This window comes from Sturnira hondurensis, unplaced genomic scaffold, assembly GCF_014824575.4.
Source record: "Sturnira hondurensis isolate 20B ecotype Veracruz unplaced genomic scaffold, ASM1482457v3 Scaffold0015262, whole genome shotgun sequence".
NCBI lineage: Eukaryota > Metazoa > Chordata > Mammalia > Chiroptera > Phyllostomidae > Sturnira > Sturnira hondurensis.
The window spans coordinates 1,706,224-1,725,910 of record NW_028087893.1 but is presented as its reverse complement, the minus strand read 5'-3'; the positions used below and the strand labels follow the sequence as shown (position 1 = coordinate 1,725,910).

The 19,687-nt window shown below is 60.3% G+C and overlaps 1 protein-coding gene across 6 annotated transcripts; it reads left to right on the top strand.

Moving 5' to 3' along the window:
• The first annotated feature begins 6,516 nt into the window (after positions 1-6,516).
• On the top strand, positions 6,517-19,641 carry DBN1 (drebrin 1). 6 transcript variants are annotated; one of them, XM_037064476.1, is made up of 15 exons: positions 6,517-6,748; positions 11,124-11,179; positions 11,764-11,876; positions 12,061-12,135; positions 12,232-12,384; positions 12,517-12,594; positions 12,825-12,976; positions 13,081-13,144; positions 15,493-15,552; positions 15,633-15,756; positions 16,475-16,612; positions 16,934-17,104; positions 17,503-18,200; positions 18,489-18,591; positions 18,758-19,641. In XM_037064476.1, exons 1-15 carry the CDS (start codon positions 6,663-6,665, stop codon positions 18,826-18,828), a joined length of 2,142 nt encoding a protein of 713 aa, XP_036920371.1. In that variant the 5' UTR covers positions 6,517-6,662; the 3' UTR covers positions 18,829-19,641. The 6 variants fall into 6 exon arrangements, with proteins under 6 accessions (XP_036920371.1, XP_036920372.1, XP_036920366.1 ...); XM_037064471.1 differs by having other exon boundaries at positions 6,572-6,748; positions 12,232-12,378; XM_037064472.1 differs by having other exon boundaries at positions 6,572-6,748; positions 15,493-15,546.
• Positions 19,642-19,687: the final 46 nt, after the last annotated feature.

Below are 19,687 nucleotides of genomic sequence, written 5' to 3'. Positions count from 1 at the left end.
GGCTGCAGCCCAGGTCCCCAGCTGGAGGCATAGGAGAGGCAGCCGATTGATGTATCGCTTGCACATCGATGTTTCCCTCTCTTCTTCCCTTCCTCGCTCTCTAAAAATAAAATCTATAAAAGCAAATAAATAAAAATAAAAAATAATAGATGTGGGCCAAAGTGTGAAAGCAACTAGCTTCCCCCCACAACCCGCCGCCCCCACCTCCACCCCAGACAGGAAGCCCCAGCATCACCTCTGGGCAAAGGAGGCAGGAGCGTAGAGGACAATAGCTGGGGGCTAGGGCGGGGCAAGAGTGTTTGCAGAACCTGCCGACAGACAGTGTCAACCAGGCAGATAAGGCCAGGAACCCTGTGGCATTTCGCAACAAGGTGACATTTGCCAGATCAGTTTAGCAGAGAGCTGGGCGGCAGCCAGGGTTAGAGAAACAAGAGGCAGTGTGGTGAGGATGTGGAAGGAGAGTGCAGACAGCGCTCTTGGGCTGGGCTGCGTGGCCAGGAGGACCTGCAGCCCCCCACCCCCCTCCTCAGCTGAGCGCTGAGAAGGGTGGAGGGTCCTCTCTGCACCAAGGGAAGGTGGCCGAAGGTGGGCACACGTAAGGGGACAGTAAAGAGCAGAGAGGTGGGGACTGAACCTCAGAAAGAGGAGCTCCCGTGGATGGAAGCAGAAACGAGCATGGGGCCCCTGCTGAACAGCCACCCACCAGGACCCACAGAGCAATTGCTGATACACATTTCATTTAATCTTCGGAACACACTCAAGACATCTCCTTAAAGGCACGTTTCAGGTGAAGGACCTGACACTCGGGGAGGGAAAGTGGCCTGTCCAGGGCTGCCCAGCCAGAATGCCCCAGCTCTGCTGCTCCGAGGATCAAAGACTGGGGCTGCTCAGTCTTTGCACTTTGGGGCTGCGCCCCACCACAGAGCTGCAGAGATCAGGGCTGTGCAAGAGAAGCCACAGTGACTGGGAACTGCCCTTGTGTGGCAAGGAGGCCATTAGCGCCCTTGGAGAGTGCAGTCCCCCCAGCTGAGGGGGCAGAGCCCATGGCGGGGGACTGAGTGGGCAACTGAAGAGTCAGCCAGCACCAGACGGGCTTTTTCCAGCTCAGAGCGGCTGGAGCTCGTTTGAAATCAGAGAGACGCAGCAGAGGGTGAGGAGCTGCTTCGCCGGAGTACAGAGAACAGAGGCAGGAACGGATGATTCTGGTCCCGCCTCCTCACTGCCGTGTGGCCTGGGAACACACGTGGGTCCGTGCGCGCCCCTGTGGGGCCCCTCCGTGCAACCCTGCTGTGAAGGCGCTGAGCCCAGGCACGGGGGCAGCGGCAGCTACGAGGGGTCCACAGCCCACCGTGAGAGTGGAGGTCGGCCTCGCCCCAACTGGGGACTGGCGGGTGCTAAGGCTCCAGGGGCCTGGTGGGACAAGAAGGTACCTCCTGGGAGCCTGGGGAGGATGCGGGAGGCTGGGGCCAGCCCCGGGAGGTCGGAGGTCCTGCGGTGGGGTTGCTGCACAGTGTTCAGGGAAGGCCCCAGGACCAACGTGGGTCTCCCACTCAAACCCTGGGGACTAGGTCAGCTCACCTACTTCCCTTCACTGACAGCTGTGACCACTGCTTGGGGTCGATGAGAAAGGGCTCTTCCAGCTGCCATTCAAAGGGGTTGAATTAGAAACAGGGAGAATTTGTCTCATTTAACGGAAAAGGTTCAGATATGGCGGGATCTGGCCCGACGGGCATTACAGGCAGTCTCTACCCTCTCCCCACATCTTAGAGCTAGCTTCTTCTGGTCCCATTCTCCCTGCCGCTGTCCTCGCAGGCGCCCTCAGCAAGCTCCGGCCTCGGGCGACCCGCTCAGTGGCCCCGATGGAGACTTTCTTAGTGACTCCAGCTAAGATCCCTGGCTGATGCCCACTGCACTGACTTGGACCGTGTGTCCATCCCTGCAGCAGTCACTCGGTCACTGTTCAACGGCATGACTGCTGCCAGACCCCCAAGCCAGAACTGGCTGGATCAGTACCAGAACAGAGACTGCTTCCCACCAACCCCCGCCAGCCTGTCTGATCACGCCCCCACCCCCTCCCCGCCCTCACGGTGCACCACTTCTGCAGTTCCCAGAACAGGCCATCAGTTGCCTCACTGAGCAAGCAACGCAAGGCACTTTCCTTTTATCTGGGGAGGGTTGGAGGGCCCCACCCTAGTGCCCCCATCCATCCTGGTAGACCTCCTAGTGTCTGCACGCAGCACCTAGAAGGACATCCAGGCCATCTTGCCACCACCCGAGGCACATCTCACCTGTACATTCTCTTAGCGAACTCCTGATTGCATGCTGGAGTTGACAGCCTTTTTCTTCAGTCTCCTGGCCCCAGGACCTTTTCTGGGACGGGGATGCCTAACTGTGGCCGTCCACCACACTGTACACTTGTGCTCCACACCCAGGACCCCTGCCCCCGACTCCTTCCTTACACCCTGCAGTTAGCAGCGGCCCAAGGAGCTCCATCTGACTGATTTCCAGGCCAAGCCAGCCCTGGCATGCGGAAGGGGAAGTGAGGAGGGCCTGTGGTATGCTGTAGTGACGAGGGGGTAGTGACGAGAGGGGCACACGTGGGCTCCCATCCAGACTTCGTCACTCACCAGCTGTGTGCCTCAAGGCAAGTCACTGCCCCTCTCTGAGCCTCACATTTCCCGTCACTAAAACGGTAATAACAGCCAACATGTCAATGGCACCTGCTATGTGCCATTTTAAGCACTTTCCAGAGACTGTTTAAAATCCACAAAGATGCCCTGGCTGGTGTGGCTCAGTGGACTGAGTGCCTGCCTGTAAGCCAAAGGGTTACTGGTTTGATTCCCAGTCAGGGCACATGCCTGGGTTGCGCACCAGGTCCCCAGAAGTGGGTGCATGAGAGGCAACCACACACTGATGTTTCTCTCCCTCTCTTTCTCCCTCCATTCCCCTCCATCTAAAAATAAATAAAATCTGCCCTGAGTGTAGCTCAGTGGATTGAGCGCAGGCCTGCGAACCAGAGGATAGCGGTTTGATTCCCAGTCAGGGCACATGCCTGGGTTGCAGGCCAGTTCCCAGTGGAGGACACACGAGAGGCAACCATACATCGATATTTCTCTCCCTCTCTCTTTCCCTTCTCCTCTAAAGATAAATGAGTAAAATCTTTAAGAAAATCAAATGAAACCCTTGAACAAGCCCTGTGTGGCAGGTGCTATCGTTATCATCCTCGAGGACACAGGAAAGGTCAGGCAGTGAGTGTAAGGCCACGTGGTTAGCAAGGTCTGGGCAGCAATCGGCTGGTCAGTCACCCAGCCAATGGGAAGCGGCTGAGCCTGTGCCAGGGCCTACACGTGGGAAGAAGGAGGGGGCACTTTGTTTTAAATCTTCACCTGAGAATGTTTATTAATTTTTAGAGAGAGAAAGGGAGAGAGAGAGGGAAACACTGATGTGAGAGAGAAACATGGATCAGTTGCCTCCCATATGTGCCTGACCAGGATGGAACCTGCAAACTTAGGGTGTATGGGATGATGCTCCAAGCAGCCAAGCCACACGGGCCGCAGCAGAGGGGACACTTTTGAAGGTGCAATTGGTAGGAGCTTCCAGAGGTGGGATGAGGGCAGAGAAGCCTCCTCCAGCCAGTGCTGGGGAAAGTCCTGAGACCCACTGTCAGCCTTGCGGCTTCCCTGAGAGTTGTGGGGAGCACAGGGCAGGAAGGGGGATGAGGCGGAGGGGAGGAGGAGCTCTCACTTTCCAAGCCTCCAATCAGTCACGTTTTACCCTCACAGCCTGTTATCAAAAAGAAAATTCAGAGAGGGAAAGCACTGTAGCTAAGGTCACATAGCAAGTGACCAGCTTCTGATCTGAATCCACCAGCTTTGTTGTCTTTTTCACTCTGGGGACCCACAAGCCATTGGGCCAACACCCCAGTATGTGTGTGGGAGCTCACCCTCTGGGGGTGGGAGAGAGACCAGCATGCTGGGGACTGAGAGGGTGGTCGGTGCTGCTAGGTCACCCTGCAGAAGGCCCTGCAGCAGGACTCCAAGGAGGACACCAAGGCTGGTGGGTGGGTTTCAGGGCGGGAAGGAGGCAGGCTCTCAGAGGGGGTGATCAGTAGTCACCCCACTCCCACGGGTCCACGAAGCTGAGGACTAGATGCGGCCGCTGAGTGTGGAGACGCATCACAGACACACGCGTTCTCGGAGGAAGATGATGTGGAGGGAGAAGGGTACGAAGACTAGGGTGGGCTCCAGGGCAGGCAAGCAGGTGGCCGTCTTCCTTCCACTTATGGGGGCCTCTCTGGGCTATGGTATCTTTGTAACTTTTTTGTAAATCTAAAATTGTTCTAAAAGTAGAAATTTATTTAGTAGCCCTGGCTGGGTAGCTAGCTCAGTTGGTTAGAGCATTATGCTGATAAACCAAGGTGGTAGATTCAATCCCTGGTCAGGGCACATACAAGAGGCAACCAATGAGTGTGTAAATAAGTGGAATAACAAATTGATATTTCTCTCTCTCTCTCTCTCTAAAGTCCATTAAATATAATAAAATTAGTTGTTTACTTGGAAGTACCGATGACAGAGGTGAGTGGGTGTGGCTGGAGGGTATTTGTAGGGGATGGGGACACGCAGGAAATTTGAGGAAGGGAAAGCACCATGCATGACTTCTGCTTTGTGGACGTGAAATTGAGTGAGCAGGAGGCTGGGAAGGGAGCCAGGGAGGGGGCGGGGGAAGAATTCTGAGCTGGGAAAAGTCAAAGGAAGCAGGACTGGAGGCCCAAGGTCCCCCTACCTATTTGTCCCAGGCCTCTTTAGCCCTGCTGTGGTGTATTCTCCCTCCCCAAAATCCTTCTGACCCTTCTGGACCTTGTTCCAACCAGGGGCTGTGGAGAAACTTCCAGGCCAGAGGCCCAGGGGCACAGTGGGTACAGAGAGCCCCCCAGGCAGGCATCTGCGAAATGTTTTGAGGTTTTTTTTAAAGATTTCATTTATTTATTTTTAGAGAGAGGGGCTGGGAGGGAGAAAGAGAGGGAGAGAAACATCAATGTGTGGTTGCCCCCCACACGGTCCCCACTAGGGACATGGCCTGCAACCCAGGCATGTACCCCAACTGGGAATCGAACTGGCAACCCCTTGGTTCACAGCCCGTGCTCATCCACCAAGCTACCCCAGTCAGGGCATGTTTTGAGTTTTAAGAGGGTCATCCTACTCCAAAGCACTGAGAACCACTGCTGGAGACCAGCGCACATACTGTTCTCTTTCTGCTATTGGCCAATTCAGAATTCAGAGACCCAGCTGAATCACGTCCTCTGCCTCCCTGGTTGGACTAGGCCATTGCTCAGGTTCCATCACTTCCCATGGGAAGACAAGGTGGGAGACTTTGCACATGGTGGGAAAGGCTTCCAAGAACTGGGAGGGTTACAGGGCCCCACTTCAGCAAGGACTAGCGATGGTTCAGGAGGTCCTGCCCGTTGTGCCTACTCACTGCAGGAGACTCCGCTAGGGCCCCAGTGATCCCTGGGCTCAGAACTTTGGGAAATGAAGGTGCCAGGAGGCTGATCCTGGAGTGTCCCTGGAGCAGTCCTGCCCTGGGAGCCTGGGCTGAGATGTTGCCACTGGGAGGAAGTCTGTATGGGATGGTCCATGCATGGGCCCGAGGCTTGGGAGACAAGACAGAGGATTTCCTAGGCTGGCCCTCCTGAGAGGGCCCAGGAGGCATCTGGTAAGGAAGGGGGCGCTCAGCCTAGGGGTGGTGGAGGAGGCTGGCAGTGCTGGGGTAAAGATCTGGGTTGGGGCTGGAAATGGTCAGGAGGTGGGGATGGAGAGGTGTGTTTGGGAACTGGGATCAGCATGGGAACAGGATAGGCTGGCCTGAGGAGGGTGCAGCTAGGGATGGGGTGTTGTAAATGGGGGGGTTGCCTGCCAAAGCATAGAGTTGGGAATAGGCTTGGACTTGGGATTCGGGCGCAGATGGCAATGGACAGTGCCAGGGTGGTGGGGGGAGGAAGTAGGAAGGGGCCTGGAAAGGTGGGGATGGGCCGCAGATGTGCCACGGGGCAGAGTGGGGGGAGCTGATCTATAAACTGGGTTGGGATGGACCAGGGATGGGGGGCTAGATGGTGAGGCCGGCCAGGATAGAGATAAATTAAGCAGGGAATGGGGCTGGGCCGGATTCAAATGAAGTGGATTTGGGATTGGGACTGGGAACTGGTAAGGAGAAGAATGAAGCTGGACCTACAGAGGGTTGGTGAGGTTGGGGAAGTGGCTGGGTTTGGGGCTGAGGAAGAGGGTGAGCTCCTAGGCTGGGGCCACGGTAGGTCCCAGCCTGGGGACCCGGGTGGGACCTGCCTCGGGAGCAGAGGGGCGGATCCGCGCGGGCCCGGGGGCTAAGGGTGAGGGGCAAGGGGGCGCCCGGGGCAGGCCGGGAAGGGGGGGCGGACCTCCCCCTGGGCCGGGCCAGGGCGGCGCTAGGACCGAGCGCGGAGGGACGAGCCGGGCGGAGCCAGCGCCCCCCGCCCCCCGCCGGCCGGCTCCCCTCCCCCGGCCGCTGGCTCGCTCTGCTCGCTTCGCCGCAGAGGCTCCGAGGCAGCGGTGGCGGTGACTCCCTCCTTCCATCCCTCCTCCTCTGTCCGTCCGTGCGTCTGTCCGTTCGGCCTCGGTCCGGCCCGCAGCATGGCCGGCGTCAGCTTCAGCAGCCACCGCCTGGAGCTGCTGGCGGCGTACGAGGAGGTGATCCGGGAGGAGAGCGCGGCCGACTGGTGAGCCCCCGCCCCCGCCCCTCGGCCCCTTTGTCCCCGCGCCGCCGCCGCCGCCGCGCCTTTGTTTCCACCCGGCCCGCCACCCGGCTGCCGGGAAGGGAGGGGGCGACCCCGAAATGGTGCAGCGACCGGGGAGGACCGGGAGGGGCTGCCTTTGTGCGCGCCGGGGGAGGGGCCGGGCGGGCCGGGCGGGGCGCTGCCGGCCGCGAGCGCCCCGAGGCCGCTCCAGGCGCGCCGTGGAAGCGGTGGCTCGGCGCGGGCCGGAGGGACTCGGGGTCCGGACGTGTGGTCCGGGGCCGCGTGGCCCTGCAGGAGCCCATCCCCCGCCTCGGCCCTGGGGGACAGGTGTGCAAGGGGCGGCCAAGGGCACCTTCGCTACCTTCGAGCGGGCGCGGACCGGGCGGGGACGGGGCGGGGACCCAGCTAGCGGAGCCAACTCAGCGTGCCTGGCCCAGCCTGGACAACCGGCCACAGCACAAAGGAACGCTAGGGCGGGGGAGGAGCAGAGAGGCCTGGGGGCCCGGGCGCCCCGCCCACCGGGGGGCCTCTCGGAGTTGGGGTGTGATGCAAAGATGTTCATTGCCACATGGCTGCCGCCCAGTGACTCCTGCTCCTCTCGCAGCCGCGGAGGAGGCAGGGATCGAGGGGATTTCAGGGACTGGGTGGCTGGGCTGGGAGATGCCGAGGGGACCGAACTCCGGGCTGGAGGACCAGCTGGGGACCCTGGGAGGAAGCCCGCGCGCACACAAGCCTGGAGGGAGCTCCCAGGAAGGGATGAGGGGCCGAGTAGATCTTCTTGTCCCTCGGCCCCATCGCCCAGTGCAAGGGGCTGTTGGCTCCCTGGCTGGGGAGGAGCTAGGCTGCCAGCACCCCCTTCCCCAGCTGTGGTCTCCCCTTGAGCTCTGGGAGGGGTGGGCCACCTGCTCTGGGGCTGTAATCTCCAGGATGATAGGAAAGCCGGGGGTTCCACACTGCCCCATTCAGGAATCATTTTTCCCAAAACACTCCTCTCTTTGGGCAGGTGCTCACTCCATTTCCAGACCTCTAGTTTCCCTGGCAGGCAGGAAACTGAGGCACAGAGTGAGGGCATGCCTGAGGGACCTCCTTTGGGCTGGCCTTTCGCAAGTAAGGGAGGGCACTGTGGTAGGGACACTGACCTGGGGGCTGGAGGAGGGGACAAATGGCCAGGCGTCCATGCCACAGTACTGCAGCACTGGCGGGCAGCCAGGCCTGCCTGGAGGGATGGACGCAGGAGACAGGCTCCCATCTTTCTGCAGGTCAGTCACAGGAGAGGCCGGCACAGGCTAAGTGGGCCGGTGGCCACCCATTGTCCCCGTCCTGCCTCGGGGGCTGAGATCATGGGAAGAGTCCGGGGCAGGTGGCCAGCTTGGCCTGGTGGAGGAACTGGCCTTGGGTTATGATGGCCCCTACCTGGACAGGGGCCACTGTCCAGCTCAGAGTGCCCCACTTGCCCTCAGTCGAGAAGTGCTGTCTACCAGCACACCATTGCCCCCGATCTCCTAAAAGCAGAGCCCCAGAGGCCCAGTGCAGGGCTGCACCACCACCGCTGGCCCACCTTGAGCTCAGCAGAGGCCTGGCTCCCATCTCCATGCCCTATCCATGTGGCCAAAGCTAGTTATTCATCCCTGGCGTGCGTCACCCCCCATCTGGGTTGTGTGTGGGACACACGCAGATGCAGACACGCACCCTCGCACATGCACACATTTGTTTTCAGTCCCAAGGGCCCAGATAGCGTTTTGGGAAAAGGGTGTGAAGATCATATCCTGCAATGAAGACACGAGTGCTCACAGCCACCCACTCGAATGAGGGGTGCAGTGGGGTCTTGGCTCAGGGGCAGACCCCGCACCCAGAGGCCGGAGCGGGGGGTGTTGTGGGTAAAACTGCTGCCCAGCTGGAGGGGCTTGTCGTCACCCTCCCCCCTGAGCGGTGGTGGTAGTGGGGAGCTCAGTCCCAGGAGAGGCCTCTGAAACCGACCACGGCCCAGTTACTGGGAACAGGTGACCCAGGAAGTCCGTGTAGTGAGAGAGCTTGTGCTGCCTTGGGTGTGACATGAATCACTGTGTGACCACAGAAGAGCCTGCTCCTCTCAGGTCCTCTTGAAAAGCAGAAGAGGGGGTTGGGCTCAGCGGTATCAGGGACATCCAGGGCTGTTCCAGCTACGACTTCCTGACTGGGACTCGAGGGGTCCGCCTGCCCTCAGCTTCTCGCCTGAGCTGACCCCAGCACCTCCCTGGGGCTGCTCCGTTTCAGCCGCTGCCTCACTCTGGTCCAGTTTCTCTGGCCTAGATGGTTCCTCAGAGTTTGTTGGTATCACAAACACCTACAGCTGTGCGGACCAGGCCGGTTGTGAAGTGTGTCTGTTGTTGACTGAGTCAGATTTCCTGCCTTCCCCAAGCTTGTGGGAAGTGTCTGTCTCCAGGGCTTGGAGCTGGTGAGATCCTAGGTCCCTCCCCTGTCCCTGACTTCTCATGTGGCCTGCCCAGGCCGCCCTGATGTGGTTTAGAAGCACTGGCTGAGTGAGATCTGGGGCGGGCGCAGAAGCCTCTGCCCAGCCCTGCTGGGCTGTGGGACATGGTCTGAGGCTCAGCACAGCTTCCCGGGGAGCTGGCATCGGGGCCGTGAGGGGTTTCTGCCCAGGGTGGGAATGGGGTGGGGGACAGCTCTGGCCTTTCTGTGAAGGGAAGCACGTATGTGAGTCTTGAGGATGGGCAGTGTTGGAGCCGTGCTGACGGCAGGGAGCGGTCCAGCCTGTGTCGCGGGTGCAGAGGTCCAGCTGGAAGGGCAGGTGTACAGCGCACAGCTGAAGGCCTGCTGAAGGCTTTGACCTTAGCTGTGGTTTCTGCCAGGTCAGGGCTGGGGCTGGAGCTGGGAAGGTGGCTGAGGTGGAAGGCCAGGGCTGTGGGGGGGAAGGGGCAGGGCAGGTGTTCCTGGGAGCAGCAAGGGCCCCCCGGGAGCCTCCAAGGGGCTGATGTTCATTCCTGGGGCGTGTGTCATCTGAAGCATTGCCTGGGACCAGGGCCTTGGAGTTCTGCCTCAGTTTCTCATCTGTGAAGTTGGGAGGAACGGACCCTGCTTCTCTGAGGGCCCTTTGTTCCCAGTGGTGGTTTAGGGCAGCTGGACAGGTGGCGGGACAGCTGTTCTGGGGAGCAGCTGCCAGTGCTGGGGCCTGGGCAACAGTTGGCCCAAGAGCTCCCCGCCTCACAGCCCACCTGTGTCCCTTTCAGGCGGGAGGGATTCTGGGTATTGTGTGTGTGTGTTCCTAGCACTGCCTTGGGCTGACCCCCAGGGGCTGGGCTGAGCCTTCCTTCCTTCCCTCCTTCCTCCTCCCCTCCTTCTCTCCCTTCCTCCCTCCTTTTTCTCTCCCTTCCCTTTCTGTCCTCTTCCTTCATTTCCTCTTAATCCCTTCATTCCCCTCCTTTCTCTTGTCTTCGTCTCTTCCTCCTCTCCCTGTTTCTCGCACTGACTCCCTCCCTTTCTCTTCTCCGCCACCCCTCCTTGCCCCAGGCCTGCCCTCTCAGGGGGGTCCTCGGGAGTGCACATCTCACCCTTCCCTGTCCTGAAATGGATGCTGTGGCGCTGCAGCCTGGGGAAAAGAAGCTGGGAAGGAGGAGGGAGGAGGAAGGCAGCTAGGTCAGCTTTCTGGTGACGCTGAGGCCGAAGGAAAGGCTGACACTCTCGGCTGACACTCTCAGGAGGCCAGGGCCCCAGCTGGGGTGGCCGAGAGGCTGGGAGGCCAGGAGACTGAAATCACCCGTGGGCCACCGTCTGTCTGGGCAAGAGTGGCCTGGGTGACCTCATCCACCTTTCAGAGAGGCTGAGATGCAGGCTGAGGGCGTGTCCCTGGGGTCCTTTGTGTTCTGGAGCCTGCAGTTGGGGTGGGCCGGTCATGTGCCAGTTGCCAGGTTGCCATGGTTACCAGGGGATGCCCTGATCAGAGTGAGCACCAGGTTCTCTCTCCTCTTTCCCCCACTGTGAGGGGAGGGGCGATGGGTACCCAGACGCATGCCTGGCAACAGCCAATGGGGGACTACCAGTGTGGTAGCCAGGGAACAGTAACCAAGGAACTGTCGCCTTGGAATCTCCATCTCACACCCGCTTGCTGGGTTGTAGGCTGCCAGGGCCAGGGCTTGGAAGACGAGGCACATGGGCAGCGATTTCTTCCCCACCTGACCCAGGCCTCCTCTACCAGCGCCCCCTTGCCCCCCAAGAAATGGTGCCTAGCCCTCTTGTCTGGCAGTGGTGCTGGGCCAGAACCCCCTTCCTGTCCTGCCCTCTCTCTGTCCCTCCTCCTCCTCCCTAGAGCTGTCCCCACCCAAAATTGGCAGTTCTGAGAGCCACCCCTCCCTCTCCCCAGGGCTCTGTACACATATGAGGATGGCTCAGATGACCTCAAGCTTGCAGCGTCAGGAGGTAAGAATTCAAGCCTTTTTTTATTTTTTTGGCTTTCTCCTGCCCCCTCCTCTGGGTGTTTTCTCTCCACCCCCACCCCCCTGTCTGGCTCCAGACCGCCTCCTGGTGTGCATCCAGCAACCCATTCTCGTCTGGCAGGTGTCTTTTCTGGCCATCCCTGTGCTCTCCGGGGTGAGGAGGCAGAGGGCCTTGTTTCCTGCTTGAGTGTGAGGAGACAGCCTCAGAGAAGGAGAGTGACTTACCCAAAGTCACACACATCTAGGGAGGAGGGGCCGGGCAGGGGAGGCCCAGATCGCCCCCACTTTCTTGGGGGCAAAGGCTTTGTTTTCCCTCCCTGGCACTGTGCCTTGGGAGACGTGAGGGTGCGTGAAGAACAAGCGTGTCCTCATCCCTAGCCCAGATCATACCCTGGGGAGTCACAGGCAGAGCTGGGACTCTTTCTCACCCCAGCACAGAACTCTGGGCCTGTAGGTCCCGGTGGGGGTGCCTGCGGGGCCCAGAGGTAGAGTCTTTCTTTGGGTTCCAGGCCCTTGCGGGGTAAGGGTTAGGAGATGGGAGTCCTGACTCCCTTCTGATTCCCCCAGACGGGGGCTTGCAGGAGCTCTCAGGCCACTTTGAGAACCAGAAGGTGATGTACGGCTTCTGCAGCGTCAAGGACTCCCAGGCTGCTCTGCCAAAATACGTGCTCATCAACTGGGTATGCAGCTGTGGGCTGGGGAAGGGGGCGGAGTCCCCAGAACAGTTCCCCACTACCCTGCTCTACTGCTGACACTGCTGGAGAGGACGCCCCTGCACCGGTGGGAAGAGACCCAGAGAGCCCTTGGGCTACTACTGCCCCCTCTTGTCTGTTCCCAACCCTGCCTGCGCTGGATGCTTTGCAGGTCGGCGAGGATGTGCCTGATGCCCGCAAATGCGCCTGTGCCAGCCACGTGGCTAAGGTGGCTGAATTCTTCCAGGTGCGAGTGGGGGTGGGGGCCATCCACCCGGGGTCCGTTTGCTGGTGGTGGTGACAGGAGGGAGCCATGCTGCCTGAACACACCTTCTCGCTGCAGGGCGTCGACGTGATCGTGAATGCCAGCAGCGTGGAAGACATCGACGCGGGCGCTATTGGACAGCGGCTTTCCAATGGGCTGGCGAGGCTCTCCAGCCCGGTGCTGCACCGACTGCGGCTGCGCGAGGATGAGAACGCGGAGCCCGTGGTCAGTGTGCGTCGGGCCCGCGGGCCCCACCCGGGGCTCCCCCACTCCGCCCCTTTCTTTCCTCAGCCCTTTCGGGTGGGAGCTCTTGGAGCACCGGGCCTGCTGTCCCAGCTCACGCCGGGCCGCTTGACCCCGCAGGGCACCACCTATCAGAAGACTGATGCCGCTGTGGAGATGAAGCGCATCAACCGCGAGCAGTTCTGGGAGCAGGCCAAGGTGCGGCCAGATCCCGCGGGGTGACCCCTGGGCTTCTCTCCCCACGCCTCCCCATCCACTGTGGGTCCCGTCCTCTGGGCTCCCCTAGCCGAAGAGTGAGCCTTCTGCCCAGGGGCCCATCCGGTTTTCCCAGAAACCCAGGGTCTCCCCTGGGTTGGGGATGGGCTGGAGGGGGAGGGGGCCCCCCTGCCGGCTCAAGGCCTACACTGCCTTGGCATGGGTGGTTGCAGAAGGAGGAAGAGCTGAGGAAGGAGGAGGAGCGGAAGAAAGCCCTGGATGAGAGACTCAGGTTTGAGCAAGAGCGGATGGAGCAGGAGCGGCAGGAGCAGGAGGAGCGGGAGCGGCGCTACCGAGAGAGGGAGCAGCAGATAGAGGAGCACAGGTGCGCCCGCCCCCACCCCGCTGCGGGCCCCGCCCACCCCCGGCAGGTCTGCCTGGGCCTTCCCCGAGGGGTGCAGGCACGCTTATGGCCACTTACCATTTCAGGAGGAAACAGCAGACTTTGGAAGCCGAGGAGGCCAAGAGGCGGTTGAAGGAGCAGTCCATCTTTGTGAGTTCTTAGCCGCGCTCTCTGTCTCCTAGTCAGGAAAATGAGGACGACTCCCGTGTTCTTGGGCCTCTCCGGGAGACCAGGGGCTTGGGGCCGGGCATTCTGCATGCTGTTGTGGAGTGGAGTGTCAGGCCTGCCACGTGGTCACGGGGTCTGACTCTGACTGTAGAGACCCCCCTGAGTGTAAAGAGGCTTACACTTTAGACTGAAAGAGGAAAACCTCTGTTGGCCCAGGTCCTCATGGAGCAGGCTCTTGTGTCGCCTCCTGGCAGGGCCTGAGGGGCTCAGGTGGACCGCCCCTGCTTCCTGTAGGGAAGGGCTCAAGATCCGCCCCCACCAGTGCTGCAGAGCTGGGCGTGTCTGGGCCAGCTTGCTGAGCGTCTGACACACTTGTGTGTGGTGTCTGCTTCAGAGCAGCCCCTTTGTTCTGGGGGTGCTGTCTGGACTGCCAAACACTGGGGTGTTGTGTGGGGTCTGCAGACTGGCCCTTTGAAAATGACGGTGAACTCACACCCTCTTGAACGAAGGCCATGCTGTGGGGAGGCCACAGTTCAGGACTGGAGGTGGGTGGTGCTTGTCTGGATTGGGACCGTGATGGGCAGGTGTTGGGTCTTGGGGACCCAAAGGCCTTACTTGCAGCCTCAGGGCTGCACCCACAGGAGATTAGTTAGGAGATTAGTTAGGACACCCTGCAGGCTCTGGCAGTAAGTGGCGGTCATAGTTGACTCCAGTCACATCAGCCTCGAGGTGGAGGGCAGTTGGTAAGCTCCAGCCTCACTCACTCAGCAAGGCCTTGCTATTATCTGCCTGCCGTTTGCCAGGTGTGAGAAATATGGTGGAGAAGATGAAATTAACCAATGAGGTTATTTTTAATTGTGGCAGAGTACACAGAATATGGTGTGTACCGTCTTAGCTGTTTGTGAACATAGTTCAGCAGCATTAAGTACACTCATGTTGCACAGACGACGCCACTGTTTCTCAGGCTTCTCCACCATCCCATAACTGATTCTGCACATCCTTCCCTCCCCCCGGACCCTGGCAGTCTCCTTGCTGCCTCTGTAATTTGACTTCTCCAGGTGTCTCCTGGGTGGAATCATACAGAGTTGTTCCTTCAGTGACTGGCTGATTTCACTCAGCGTGTCTTCCAGGTTCATCCGTGTGTCAGGCTGTCTCCATCCTCTGTAAAGGCTGACAACCTTCAGCTGCATCTGTACGCCACACGGACTTTCCCGTTCAGGGCTAGGGCCTAGGGAGGTCGTGTTGCACTAGGCAGGGACAGGGTGCTCCCAAGAGCTGGTGAGAGTCACATTCATGGGAAGGCAGGAGCCCAGTGGGCCGAGGAGCGGGGGAGTGCGGGACAACAGAGTGAGGTCAGAGGCGTTTAGACTTTGTTTCAGAAGATAGGAGGTTGTGGTTGGAGGGACAACCCTCCTGAAGGGGGATACTCGGAAGGGCCATTGTAATGCACCCCAACAGAAAGTTTAAATTTTAGGTGTGTGCTCGAAAACAAAGGGGCCCTGTTACTGCACCCTACTGTGGTGTTTTCTTCTTCCCACTCAGTCCCGCCTGCCCCATTTGCCATCAGGGCAGCAGGGGACACTGTTAAGTGAATTCAGCTGAGCGGACGTGTACTGATTCAGCCTCATGCTGGCCACTCGAATGCAGACCTAGTTCTCATCCTGTGTTGCCGACAAAGGGTGGGGAACATGATCCCCAAGACAGGAGGGTTCTGACGCAGTGTGTGCTTAGAACAGCTTGTGGGGACCCAAAGAAGGAAGCAGCCTGAATGGGGTGGGGGTCAGGTGTTGGAGGGGAGACCCCCTCTCCCCTGCTGAGTGTGTGTGGGGTGCATGTTCCAGGTATGGAAACTGTCACGCTGGTGACTTTAGGTCTATGTCTCAGGGAGTGTGGGCAGGTCAGGGTAGGAGGAGGCTGCCGGAGAGGGCACGGTGACTAGGTCAGTCGGCGTGGGGAGTGTGGGCCAACCAGGGGGTGAGGATGGCAGCGAGGAAGCAGCAATGTCATGATGTTGAGACCAGGCAGCAGTGAAGGGGGCTCATCCGGCTGGGTGCTGGGGTAGGAGGTTCCAGAAAAGTTGGCCGCAAAGCAGGAAGGGAGCCCGGATGGCTCTGGGGTGAAGTGGCAGGAGGTGCTGAGCTGGGCGCCCTGGTGCCAGTCCAGGCCAGAGATGAGGTACCTGGCTGAGGGCTTGTGGATGGTGAGGAGTTGCTATATGACAGAGGTGCCATCTGCGAGCCCTTCCTGCCAGATCATGGAGCAAAGGTGGGCTCTGAGGAAGCAAGAACTAGGGTGGGAGTGGTGCCCAGGACACTGCCTTTGGTTTCCAGGGTGACCACCAGGATGAAGAGGAAGAGGCCCAGATGAAGAAGTCGGAATCAGAGGTAGAGGTGAGAGCTGAGGGGACAGGGCAGGTGAGTCCAGCAGGGGCTGCCTTAGCCAGGCCCTGATCCCCTCCTCATGCCCCCAGGAGGCAGCGGCCATTATCGCCCAGCGGCCTGACAACCCACGGGAGTTCTTCAAGCAGCAGGAACGAGTCGCGTCGGCCTCTGCGGGCAGCTGTGACATGCCCTCGCCCTTCGGCCACCGACCAGGTAGTCCCAGGTCCCCCCCACCTGACCCTCACTCAGATTTTGGCCCCAAGCCTCTTTGGCGCTCTTTTTTGGAAGGGAGGCCTTGCCCAAGGACCTCGGAGAAGACAAGATTGTTCGTCATGTACGCTTCCCCCTCGCCTCCCAGGACCGGGGAGGCTGCAGAGGGTGGTCGATGCGGGCATTTGGCTGAGCGGGGTCAGTGCTAGAGGCCCCCTGGGCAGCTCTGGCACCAGCTAAGGCACCCCTGGCCGTAGGGAGCAGCCCTGCTGGGCTTGAGCCAGGTCCTGCCTGCAGACTGTGCTGCATGTGAGGTGGGCTGGCACCCTGGCCCTGGAGCCTGCACCCAGTCTCCCTGTTGGGGTCCTTCCAGCTTCCCCCTGCCGGAAGCACCCTTCTGCTCCCTGTTGGCTGGTCTGAGTGTTTGGCCCTGTGCGTGCTTGGCCTGTGCTGGGGCTGCAGGGGTGGGGCCACTGCCCAAGGTGTGTGCTTCGCCAAGGCTGGCCGTGGTGGGCGGGCTCCTTGCTGTGTGTGGCTGGTGCTGGTGGGCATCACTGGACAGCTTGAAGCTGCAGCCCTGCTTGGCTGTATATGCGCCTAGGCCGAAGGCGGGTCGGACACCCAGGGCCAGATGTGGGGCGGGTAAGGCCTTGGGGCGGGGGTGGGGGAGACTGACCCTCTCTTGTCCTCTGTCTCTCTCTCTGTCTGTCTCTCTCGGCAGGTCGTCCGTACTGCCCTTTCATAAAGGCATCGGACAGTGGGCCTTCCTCCTCCTCCTCTTCCTCCTCCTCCCCTCCACGGACTCCCTTTCCCTATATCACCTGTCACCGCACCCCAAACCTCTCTTCCTCCCTCCCATGTAGGTAGCAGCCTCGGCAGGGGGGTAAGGAGGGCCCCGCTTCCCAGCAGCACCCCTGCCCTCACTCCCCAGCCTGACTGCTGCTCTCTGGTGTCTGTCCCCAGAGCAGGTACTGCCTGCCTCTTTCCCTGGCCCTGAAGGGGCACTGGCCCCCAGGGGCCTGTCTTACAGGGTCTGGAGTTGTGGTCTGGCCCCTGGGGGGCCTGGGGAGCTCCCAGACTCCAGAGGAGAGAGAGATGCTGGCCAGGCCCCAAGGTGTACAGTCCTACACTCACCTGGCTTCCTGGCCCTCACTGACCGTCGTGGGGGTTTGTTCCACAGGCAGCCACCTGGACAGCCACCGGAGGATGGCGCCCACCCCCATCCCCACCCGGAGCCCATCAGACTCCAGCACAGCCTCCACCCCCGTCTCCGAGCAGATTGAACGGGCCCTGGATGAGGTCACGTCCTCGCAGCCACCGCCACTGCCACCCCCACCTCCACCAACCCAAGGTGAGTGAGGGGCCCCAGCCGTTTGGGGCCCCTCACCAGTCCCTGTGCTGGGAACCGCTGGTGGCCATGGTAACAACTCCCCAGGGACCTGGGCCACCCAGACTGCACTGCCCTGGCGGTGGCTGTGGCAGGATGGAGCCCTGGTGTGGCAGTCAGATCTGCCCTCTGAGCCTCAGTGTCTCTCGTGGCGTGGGAATCAGGCCTTCCTCCCAAGACTGCCGAGCGACGTGCAGACATGTGGTAAAGGGGCATCGGGGCCCAGGGGCACTCTGCATGCAGCTGTTGGGGGAAGCCTTCCTTCCGGGGAACTGCCAGCTCTGTAATGCATGGGCAGGGTGGCTGCACAGGGCCTTTCCTGGTGGAGCTGGTCACCTCTGTCTCCTCTGTTTGTGCTGTAGCAGAGACCCAGGAGCCTGGCCCCCGCCTGGACAGTGAAGGGACCTACAAGGAGGCCAGAGTGGCAGCCCCTCAGGCCTGGGCTAGCCCAGTGGAGGAGCCCCCTCAGGCACCGGAGCCTCCCCAGGGGCAAGGCAGCCCCGTAGAGGACTTCATATTCATGGCAGCTCCTGAACAGGCCGTCCTGGCTGCCCCGATGGAGCCTGCCGTAGCCGACCCCACCGCAGCCGACACCCTGGCAGCTGCCACTGTTGAAACCAACGTTGTTGCTGCTGCTGACACCACTGTTGCCAATACTGCCACCCCTGCTGCCCCTAGCCTCATTGACCTATGGCCTGACCATGGGGATGGCACCTCTGCACCCCAGGCTGAGCCTAGGGCCCCCACAGCACTGTCAGGTGCCGAGGTCACTCTGGCAGAGGTGCCCCTGCTGGATGAGAGGGCTCAGGAACCAGTGCCACCAACAGGTGAAGTCTGTGCCAACCTCCTCAATTTTGATGAGCTGCCTGAGCCACCAGCCACCTTCTGTGACCCAGAGGCAGAAGTAGAAGGGGAGCCCCTGGCTGTCCCCCAGGCCCCAGCTCTGCCCTCCACTCTGGAGCAACTGGATCAGGAGCCAGAGTTGGAGCCAGAGCAGGAGCCAGAGCCTGAGCCCCACCTGCTGACCAATGGCGAGACCACTCAGAAGGAAGTGACTCAGGTAGGTCAGGGTAGCCTAGTGGGAGGGTTGGAAGTCGCCAGAGCTAGGGGCTGACCCTGTGTTCCAGGCTTGCAGCAGTACCCTCCTTTCTCTGTGACCCACATTATTAGGGGGGAGCTTTATGCCATTCCCCTTCTTGGGGCCCTCTGCTTTTGTTCCCAAGGCAGGTAACTGTTTCCTGGGCAACCATGGAATCAATGGTTGCCTGGGCAACGGGCTCAGAGCCTGGTAGGTCAGCCCTGGTATTGCTGGGTGGGGCCACAGTGACCTGGTGCTTTTCTCCTGCAGGCCAGTGAGGGGTACTTCAGCCAATCACAGGAGGAGGAGTTCACCCAATCAGAAGATCTGTGTGCAAAGGCTCCTCTTCCTGTGTTCTACAATAAGCCTCCAGGTATTGCGGTTATGGATGATGGGTCGGAATTAGAGTGAGGTCCTGCTTTTCTGTATGGGCAGGTACCATCCCCCCTACAGAGTTGGCACAGTTCTCAGGGGTTGGGGGACACAGCCTTGGATCTGCTGGCCATCTTCTTAACTCCCCTTCCTTTCCAACACCATAGAAATCGACATCACCTGCTGGGATGCAGACCCAGTCCCGGAAGAGGAGGAGGGCTTCGAGGGTGGCGATTAGCAGTGGCGCCCACCCTCAGGCTGCCCTTGCCAAGGCCACCCACCTGCTCCGGCCTCTGGCCTAACGGCCCGCCGCGCCTGCACTCGAAGCAGCTCCGCCTGGCACCCACTCTGGATTCCGGCCCTGGCCAGGGACTTGGCCGCTTCCCCACCCACAGGGCCTGACTTTTACAGCTTTTCTTTGTTTTGTTTTTTTAAAGTTGATAGGAGACTTGTACAGTTGACCGGTTTTCCTCCCGTTGGTAGTTGAGACGCTGTTGCAAATTCCACCCCCCTCTCTGCCCGGTCCAGATTGTAGCGCTTAGTCCTCCCTGCTCACTCAGCTGGCCGGGGTGGAGGCCTCACCCTGCTTGGGGCCTGGCAAGGGGGGAGCTCTGGTGGGAAAATGCCCCCCACCTCTTTTCCTAGTTTTATGTTTCTTGGAAAAATATCACTTTGTATTCTCTGTCCAGGGCTTCAGATATTTTGCACGAATTTGAAAACATGGCAATAAATGGCTCGCCGGCTCTGGCTCCCTGGGACCCCCTCCCCGCCCTTCTCTTGACCCACCTGGCCCAAAGAAAGTAGCAGGCCCAGCCGGGGCCCCTCAGCTTCCCATCCCTTTCCTGCCCCCTCCTGGGCGGGTCCCAGGCTGGAGGCCTTAGGCGCCATTCAGGTCAGGGCTGTGGGTGGGGCCCCGGGGCTTGGGTGGCCCCTCCTCAACTCTTCCCTATTTGCTTGGGTTCCTTTTTCACATTCAGTAACTGTTTTTTGGAAAGCACAAACTTATGTAACGGGTCGTGCTCATGTCTGTTAATAAAGAAATCCAGATCCCTTCGGGCGTCCTGGGGTGGATCTGGGCCGGGCCCTGCCCCCCGCCC